Below are 9,374 nucleotides of genomic sequence, written 5' to 3'. Positions count from 1 at the left end.
CTGCAAAAAAAAAAAAAAAAAAAAAAAAACTCATCAATTTCTTTATCTTAGCTTAAACAGATCTCTTATTTATTTTGTTAATCTATTTTTTTTTTTTCAATTAATGGAGTCATCTACTGAACCTTCTTCACTATTGCATACATTCAAGTCTAAAAAGAAACTCCAAATCGGATCCGACCCGAATGATGCATCATCTACCGGGGCTCCATCTATGGATCCATGGAGCTCCAAAACACCCGAAAAGCCAATCACTGCTCCTCGCCGGACTCGTAATCGGAGCACCGCACTTTCATTGAAAGATATCCGACAAGCCGCACAGAAGCTCCGGAAACAACCCGACCCGACCCGGAATGTGAAACCCGACCCGACCCGCCAGGTGAAACAACCCGAGTTAGAGTCTTCTTCTTCTTCAGCTAAAGGGAAGAAGCATGTAGATTCAGTAAAGCTACCAGAAAAGTAAGTGTTTCTTTTTTTTTCTTCTTGGATTTTGTATAATCTGGATCTATTTGTAAGTTTATTGAATGGGGATAATTTCAATAATATACAATTCAGCATGAAATATTACACTGACGTAGCCATATATTTTTTAATTTACATCCGCATAGCTAACTTTTTTTTTTTGCAACAGTGTTTATACACATGATATACAACATTATACACTTTAGACAATGTATAAACCTTGTATAAAAGTGTATAATAATGTATAAAAGGGCCATTTCGGGTAATATTAGAAATATGGGCCATTTCGGGTAAATTGTTATTTTCCCTAAATGTATAAACCTTAAAATTTCAGCTACCAGAAAAGTAAGTGTTTTGTTTTACAATTTTTTTTTTTTTTTGGATTTTACATATGATAAACAATGAAAACTGAAAGAAGTTGTAGTGTGAACAACATAGATAATATTTACAGCAAGTTTAGCCTTATATAGGCTTTACAGAGGAATTACATGGGTATTCCATAACCCCACTAACATCACAGTTACAACCTATCTTTAGAGAAGTAACCTACTAACCCACTAAGGCACTGCATTCACTTGTTCCTATATAATAGGAACCTGACTAGGAAATTCAAATAACAAGGAAATAAGTGACTAACTAGGAAACTGGAAACGTAACTAACTAGGAGACATGAAACATGCTTCAACAATCCCTCCCGTAAACTGATGTTTCCAACATATAGTTTAGCTCTTCATACTTGGTTTTTGAGTCTTCCAACACCAAGCAGCTCCCTTAACTTTTGAAATGTTGATGCTTTAAGGGGCTTAGTGAGTATGTCAGCAATCTCTGCAATATATGAGTTCTATTGCATTATTCTTTGTAAGATCTCTGAGGAAGTGAAATCTCACATCTATATGCTTGCTCCTTCCATATAGAACAGGATTTTTTGAAAGTTTGATAGCAGAGCTATTGTCACAGAAAATAGTTACTGGTCCTTCTTTCTTGGAACACAGCTCCTCAAGAATTCTTCTTAACCATATTGCTTGACAAGCACATGAAGTTGCAGCAACATATTCAGCCTCCGTGGTAGACAATGTGACTATTGGTTGCTTTTTAGATGACCACGAAATAGCTGCTGAACCGACCATAAAAACAAAACCAGAAGTACTCTTTCTATCATCAGGATCTCCTGCGAAATCACTATCAGTAAAACCAATTAAAGATGACTTATCTCCCATCTTGTAGAACAACCCAAATTCCATGGTACCTTTTAAGTACCTGCTAATCAAGTTTACAGCATACATGATGTCCGGTCTTGTAGCAGACAAATACATTAAACTCCCCACAATTTGTTTGTAGAGTCTGTTGTCCACTCTTCTTCCTTGAGGATCATTTGTCAACTTCAGACCCTACTCTACTGGTGTAGACACAAAATTGCAATTTGCCATTTGAAACCTCTCTAAAATTTCTCCAACGTGTTTCTTTTGACAAATGAATATTCCAACAGCAGATTGAGTGACTTCAAGTCCAAGAAAATAATGCATCTTTCCCAAATCAGACATATCAAATTCTTGCATCATAGACCTCTTAACCTTTTCAAACACATAGCTATCATTTCTGGTGGAAATGAGATCATCCACCTATAGGCACACAATAAGCAATTTTCCTCCTTCTCCCGTCTTAACGAAAAGAGTGTGTTCATATGGACACTTTTTTAAAGCCCTCCCGCAAAAAATAAGCTTCTATACGACTATACCAAGCCCTAGGGGCTTGTTTTAGTCCATATAAAGCCTTATTCAGCTTATACACTTTATGCTCATTTTCTTTCTTCACATAACCAGGAGGTTGATCGATAAATACCTGTTCTTTCAAGTCTCCATGTAAGAATGCTGATTTGACATCCAATTGGAAGATGGGCCACGAGTGTTGTGCAGCCAAAGCAATAACCAACCTGATTGTGTCCACCCTTGCAACAGGAGCAAAAACCTCTTTATAATCAACACCAAACTCTTGCTTGTAGCCTTTCGCGACTAAACGCGCCTTGTATTTATCAACTTCACCATTTTCTTTTAGCTTCGTCTTGAAAACCCACTTGACGCCAATAGTCTTGTGCCCTTTTGGAAGCTCAGTTAGCTCCCAAGTATTATTCTTCTCTATGGAAAATATTTCATCATCCATAGCTTTTCGCGATTTTGACTCTTTAACAGCTTCTTCAAAAGTTGGAGGATCACAGTCTGAAAATAACGCTAGATGAACTAGTGGATCTTCAGATAAGTTAGCGTCATATACCTCATAGTCACTCATCCATGTAGGTCTTCTTCTACTGCGTTTGTCCTGCTGCTGAGAATCATTTGTTTCTGCTGTTGGTAAAGATTCAGGTTCATCCACCTCTGCTGGTTGATGCTCATCCTCTACAGACTGTTGAGATTGCTCATTACTATCAAAATCTGCAGGAATAATTTGCACCTCTCCGTTCTCTTCTTTGTTCCAAGACCAAAATTCTTCTTCATTAAATATTACATCACGACTAATGATAATTTTCATGGTGCAAGGATTATAAAGTCTATAAGCCTTTGATTGAGAACTAACACCAAGAAAAATACATTTTTCACCTTTGTCATCAAGCTTGCTCCTTTTCTGGTCTGGAACTTTAGCATATGCTATCCAACCAAAATTTTTGAAATAATCCACTGTTGGTCTCCTTCCACTCCATGCTTCTTCAGGTGTTGTATCTTGAACAGCGTGTGTGGGGCTTCTGTTCAAAATATGAGTACTCCAGCTAACGGCTTCACCCCAGAACTCCTTTGGAACACCGCTCCTAGATAAAAGGCTTCGCACCATATTTAGAATAGTGCGATTTCTCCGTTCAGCAACACCGTTTTGTTGTGGTGTGTACGCTGCTGTAAGCTGCCTTTTGATGCCATACGCCTCACAACAATTTACAAATTCTTGTGAATTATATTCTCCACCTTGATCAGTCCGAAGGATCTTAACTGGACTACCAACTTCCTTTTCAAAAAACAGTTTAAACTTCTTAAAAGCCATTAACGCTTCAGATTTCTTTTCCAGAAAATAAACCCACATTTTTCGACAATAGTCGTCGATAAATGTAATAAAGTAACTTTTACCTCCAATTGTTGCTGGCTTTATTGGTCCACATATATCAGAATGGACCAGCTCCAAGACTTCCTTTGCTCTCCATGCCTTCCCTTGCGGAAACGAATCTCGTTGTTGTTTACTAACAACACAGTCTGCACAAGCTTGAGAAGGAATTTTGATTTGAGGAAGACCTTCAACCATATTTTTCTGTTGAAGAGTCCTCAGTCCATTGAAATTTAGATGACCAAAGCGGAAATGCCATAACCATGCATTATCCTTCAAGCTCACCACAAAACAAGATTGAGAGCTATTGTTCAAGTAAAGCGGAAACAGCCTGTTGGAAGTCATCTTGGCTTTGGCTATCAGACCCAAATGCTCATCGAAAATCCTGCAAACTCCATTCTTTATAGAGATCTCATATCCCTTTTCTTGAAGCTGACCAATACTAAGTAAGTTTGTCCTTAACTCAGGAACAAAAAGAACATTAGAGATAGTCCGAACAGAATTCTCTTTAGTTTGGACTGTTACTTTTCCCTTTCCCATAGCCGAGATTCTTGAGTTGTCACCAGATCTCACATTGTCACGATAAGTTTCATCCAAATAAGAGAACACAGACCTATCTCCACACATATGGTTGCTGCATCCAGTGTCTAAGTACCCCAGATTCTGCTTTGTTTCTACCTCGGGATGACATACTGCCATCAATAAAGAAGGTTCTTCTACCTCCTCAGTTTCAACAAGATTTGCTTGCTTACCACCTTCTTTGCGTAATTGTGTATGACATTCTGACTTATAATGACCATACTTGTGACATCTGTAGCACTCTATGCGAGACTTGTCTTTGGGCTGATAAATACGACCTCTCCCTCTTCCTTTGAAACTTCTTGGAGCGTCAGCAGAATGCACATCTTCTGGCTTCTGAGAAGGCTTCCTGTAACCCTTGTTTCCTCTTCCTCTTCCCCTTCCTCGGTCTGCAGTTGCCGTTGAAGGAGAACTGTGGACAAAGGCCTTGAGTGCTTGCTCCTCTTTATCTTGATGTGTCATATTTTGTTCGTGAACCAACAAAGAACCTTGTAGTTCATCAATCGACATTTTATCAAGATCCCGGGACTCAATTGCACACACCACATAATTAAACTTTGGTGTCATTGAGCGAAGTACCTTCTCAATCACTGCCACATCCTTCATCTTTTCTCCATGGACACACATCTTATTGATGATTGCCATAAGGCTTGAGAAAAAGTTAGTGACTGACTCCTGGTTTCATTCGAAATGTTTCAAATTCCGAACGAAGTGCCTGAAGCTGCTGCCTCTTTGCCCTTGCTGTGCCTTGATATTTTGCCTTCATAGAGTCCCAAATCTCTTTGGAAGTCTCCTTGTTGAGAATTGCTTCCAAAATTGTCCTGTCAATTGCTTGAAACAGGTAACTTTTGGCCTTCAAATCCTTAAGCCGTAAGCCTTCCAATTCTGCCTTCTTGGCGTCTGATAGTCTTGCACCAACTTCTGGCTCCTCTACGCCTTCACTGTGACCTGCCAGTACTCTTTAGACCTTAGAAGATTTTCCATTAGCAAGCTCCAATGGTCGTAATGACCATCAAAACGTGGAACTGCTGCCTGGACAAAGTTTTTGGAAGCCATCTCTCTGGAGCAATTTGAACCAACACACTCTTCCTCTCAGATGCACTTTTACTCCTGAAAGGATAACCTCACCACTACTTTTAACCGGGCTCTGATGCCACTGATAAACAATGAAAACTGAAAGAAGTTCTAGTGAGAACAACATAGATAATATTTACAGCAAGTCTAGCCTTATATAGGCTTTACAGAGGAATTACATGGGTATTCCATAACCCCACTAACATCACAGTTACAACCTATCTTTAGAGAAATGACCTACTAACCCACTAAGGCACTACATTCACTTGTTCCTATATAATAGGAACCTGACTAGGAAATTCAAATAACAAGGAAATAAGTGACTAACTAGGAAACTGGAAACGTAACTAACTAGGAGACATGAAACATGCTTCAACAACATAATCTGGATCTGTGTTATAAGCAAAATAAACAACGGAAATGTATAAAAACGCTTAAGTTTCAGCAAATAGGGAAAATTATGCTCTATGTCTACCAGGAAAGAATATTTACCCAGTTTAGCCCCTTTTTTTCCTTAAAACACCTCTTATACACCTTCTATACAAGGTGGACACATTGTTTACAATGAGTGTATAATATTGTATAGTGTCGTATAATGTTGTATACCGTGTGTATATGCACTGTTGCAAACAAAAAAAAGTTGATTATGCGAATGTAAACTGAAAATATGGCCATACAGGTGTAATATATTATGTTTGGTTGTATATATTTTGAATCCCTAATCTCAAAAGTAATTTGGCTATATAGGTGTAATATATTATATTGGGTTGTATATATTCTGAATCCCTTGTCTCAAAAGTAATTTGGCTATATAGGTGTACTATATTATATTGGGTTGTATATATTCTGAATCCCTCATCTCAAAAGTAATTTGGCTATATAGGTGTAATATATTATATTGGGTTGTATATATTCTGAATCCCTAATCTCAAAAGTAATATGGCTATATAGGTGTAATATATTATGTTGAGATATAATTTGTTTAATTTCATAGTTTCAAGTTTCAACAGTATATGTTATTGGATGGAGACGGATCTAGAATTTTATAAGAAAAATAAACAATGGATTCAAAAAATTCGTTTATTAAATATATAAAACCACTTAAATTTCGGCAAATATTAAATTCTGAATCTCTAATTTTAATAGTACTATGTGTTGAGAGTATAATATGTTTCAATTCATAATCAAAGGTTGAATCCATCAAGTTTAACGTGCGCTTAAATCGTTGGCACAAAGCTACACATGTTCTTGTTTTCAGATTTTCAGTGCTGGGATTTTCGGAATGTTTTTGTTTTTTTTGTTTTTTGGTTTTAACAATGGTGTGTTTGTATAGGTACGAATTGTTGGTTGAATTCTTCAGTAGAATGGCCAATTCGATTCGGTTGCTGAAGTTGAAGGGTTCTTCGACAACATTTACAAACATTAGTACAAAAGTGGAGTGTCTAACTGATAGGTATGCGACTGACATTTTTGAAAGTACATTTTTATTGATGATTTGTCTAATTTTGTAAAAGTTGCCAACTTGTAAATACAAGGCCATAAAAGTAACTATTTGTGCAAATCCGCAAAGTATGTACGTGCTCAAATTATCATCTAAATACTTTTTAAACAACTCTGGTCTAATTTTGAAATAGCTGCCACTTTGTCATTAAAAAGTGGTTATTTATGCAAATCAAAGAACACATGAAAACTGAACTGTGAATGCATTTATTGATGATTTGCTATGAATTATTGCTCATTGTGTGGCTCTGTGTTGATTGTGCAGGAAGTTTACTTACAATCACTTGGCGCAGATAAGGTTTCTTTTACCCGAGGCAATTGAGGTAAAAAAGATGCTTGTGTTCGATGAACGAACAAGCTGTATGAAGCCCGATCTTCATATTACATTAAATGCTAACGGAGTTGAAGTTGATGAGAAGCTGAAATCCTCTAGTGGCAATGTACAACTGTGGGACGTCTTCCACCATCGGATTTTGGATTTCTTTAAATCCCACCCTGAGGTAAGACATATTTTTTAACTTGTGCTAGCTTTGACAATTAGAAAAATTGCTTTGCAATTGCAATGGTATGTCGCGAGTACATTATTTGTTATTCTCAAGGCCAAATTGGGCGCTATTGGTGTATTTAGTAGCTATAGAGTTAAATCTATGTCATCTTGAAATCATCAGCATAGTTTGAGATATTAAGTTAGCTCTGCGAGACATAATTTTAGTTTGAAGCTTACCAATAACCCTCTAGACATTCTGTTATCTCTTTTCATGCAATACATTCTTGATTAGCAAAACTTAGTGTTGTTAATAAAAGGGCTCTTGCCAAAATATACAAAATGTATGTATAAAATATATATTATATGTGTATTTATACTTAATATACAAAACATATACATTTATGGGCTATTATGTTTTAGAGTGGTCCAAAAATGTAATTATCCCTTAATGAAATTAGTGTTGGGATGTCCCTTTTACTGCCTGATATCCTTTGCTCCCTGAATTCCTCCAAAAGAAGTTGAAAAGAGCAGGCTATACTTAGAGATTTTGCTTTTTCTACAAAACTAGTGTTATTAACAAATGCTATTTCTGAATTCCAGGGAGATGACATTCCTGAGGAAGCATTACCAGGAGCATTCGGCACGTCAAAACAAGAGCACTTGACAAACTCGTCAAGTCCTGCAGGCCCACAGTCGATAGACGAGACACCAATCAGCCCAATGCAGAAGCCGCCAGTAGCTGTATCTCACCTGGCTCAATCCTTCAGGAAATCCTTTTCTCGTCGAGCATCTATTGGCGCGGAACCTGAGATTGCTAATTGTTCCACCAACACCTCTAAAGCTGTCAATAAAACTCCTTCTAAGCTGCTTTCAACACGAGGGGTTCGTTCTGTTACTTTACCACCATCTCCTCTACCATCAACTCCATTAAAAAATACGAAGGGTGAAGATTGTTTGTCTTTGTCAAGTTCTGAAAGTACTCCAGCAAAATTGATGGCTTCTACACCTGCGATCCAACCTCCCAAGAGATGCTATATGAGTCCAGATGGCGAGTCAACCGAATCACCAATAAAGCTAGCTAGGCGCCCTCCTCCCAGTAGGTTGTTGACCTTTGATACTCCTGTGAAGAGTTCAAAACTTACAGCAGATGATGAAATCCTTGACATTCTTAACGGGAATCTTCTACAGTCGGTAAGACACTTCTTACATGACACCATTTCCTTGCTAATAATAAAAGAAGTTGATTCTTTGAACTGAGAAATTAGGATATCTATATTTCTTGGTCTACTATTTGAGGTTAGTGTGCTAATGTTTCACGGATTTGCAGATTAGAGACAAAGAGCAGAAGGCATTAGAGGAGAATGATCCAGCCATATCCCAAGCGAAATGGCGGAAGAAAATGATTTCGAGCTTGCCTAAGTTTTTCGACATGATTTACTTCCTATTTCAATCGATGAAACGTTCTGTGATTACTAAAGAGGAGCTTATGCACAAAGTGATTTCGAGCCATCTAGATATTGCTGATAAAAGTAAGTCTCGGTTCATAATCATTTGCATACACTTTGACAATATGAAGCTCCTTCTAACCTGAAACTTTTTTCTTCTTTCTTTTCAGGAGAAGTCGAAGAGCAACTCTGGTTATTGCAAGAAATAGCTCCTGAATGGATTTCTGAAAAGTTGTCATCTAGTGGTGATCTTCTGTTGCGGTAAGCTTTGATTCTTCCTTGCACCCCCCAACAAATCATTCGTTTGCTTTTGGTTAAATCTTGAATTCACCTTAGTGCTTGACTAACTTTAAATATTATGTGCTGTCTTCTAAGGGGCTTGATGTGATTATTATTGTTTTTTGTTGCAGTGTTAGCAAGGTATCAAATGCTGAATCAATACGCACAAGAATAGCCGAAGCAAAGTGAGAGAAAGCAAGGGCAGGAGATTTAAATTTGGCCTGTGTTTTCCAAGTTTAGTTGTAAATGATAGTTAGGTTAACTAGATCATTACAATACATTGACTGGAGAGTCATTTTTTATTACAATTTAATGAATTTTAACCGAGTTAGCCAGCAATATAGAGCTAGTATGACTTTTAGTTGGAGGAACTTCAAGTTTCTTATATTGTAAACTTATCCTGTATATATGGCCATGATGCTGCTTTTGGAATCAGAATTTTAGTAATAATACTTGTTTTTGAATACTGA

The 9,374-nt window shown here is 37.3% G+C and overlaps 1 protein-coding gene across 1 annotated transcript; it reads left to right on the top strand.

Moving 5' to 3' along the window:
- Window positions 1–9,374, top strand: LOC132045031 (CDT1-like protein a, chloroplastic). The gene is made up of 7 exons (XM_059435556.1): window positions 1–456; window positions 6,527–6,646; window positions 6,959–7,193; window positions 7,781–8,371; window positions 8,508–8,709; window positions 8,796–8,886; window positions 9,036–9,374. The coding sequence occupies exons 1-7, from the start codon at window positions 104–106 to the stop codon at window positions 9,091–9,093; spliced, it is 1,650 nt and encodes a 549-aa protein (XP_059291539.1). The 5' UTR covers window positions 1–103; the 3' UTR covers window positions 9,094–9,374.

Source organism: Lycium ferocissimum, unplaced genomic scaffold, assembly GCF_029784015.1.
Source record: "Lycium ferocissimum isolate CSIRO_LF1 unplaced genomic scaffold, AGI_CSIRO_Lferr_CH_V1 ctg592___fragment_3, whole genome shotgun sequence".
Classification (NCBI taxonomy): Eukaryota; Viridiplantae; Streptophyta; class Magnoliopsida; order Solanales; family Solanaceae; genus Lycium; species Lycium ferocissimum.
Note: the sequence above shows the minus strand (reverse complement) of the source record. Positions and strands in the feature narration are given on the sequence as shown.

Excerpts from the sequence above, each read along its gene's own strand:
- LOC132045031 (XM_059435556.1), top strand. The coding sequence starts at position 104 with ATGGAGTCATCTACTGAACCTTCTTCACTATTGCATACATTCAAGTCT. Across the intron at positions 6,647-6,958 it reads GTGGAGTGTCTAACTGATAG|GAAGTTTACTTACAATCACT; the intron begins GTATGCGACTGA and ends TTGATTGTGCAG. Across the intron at positions 8,710-8,795 it reads TCTAGATATTGCTGATAAAA|GAGAAGTCGAAGAGCAACTC; the intron begins GTAAGTCTCGGT and ends CTTTCTTTTCAG.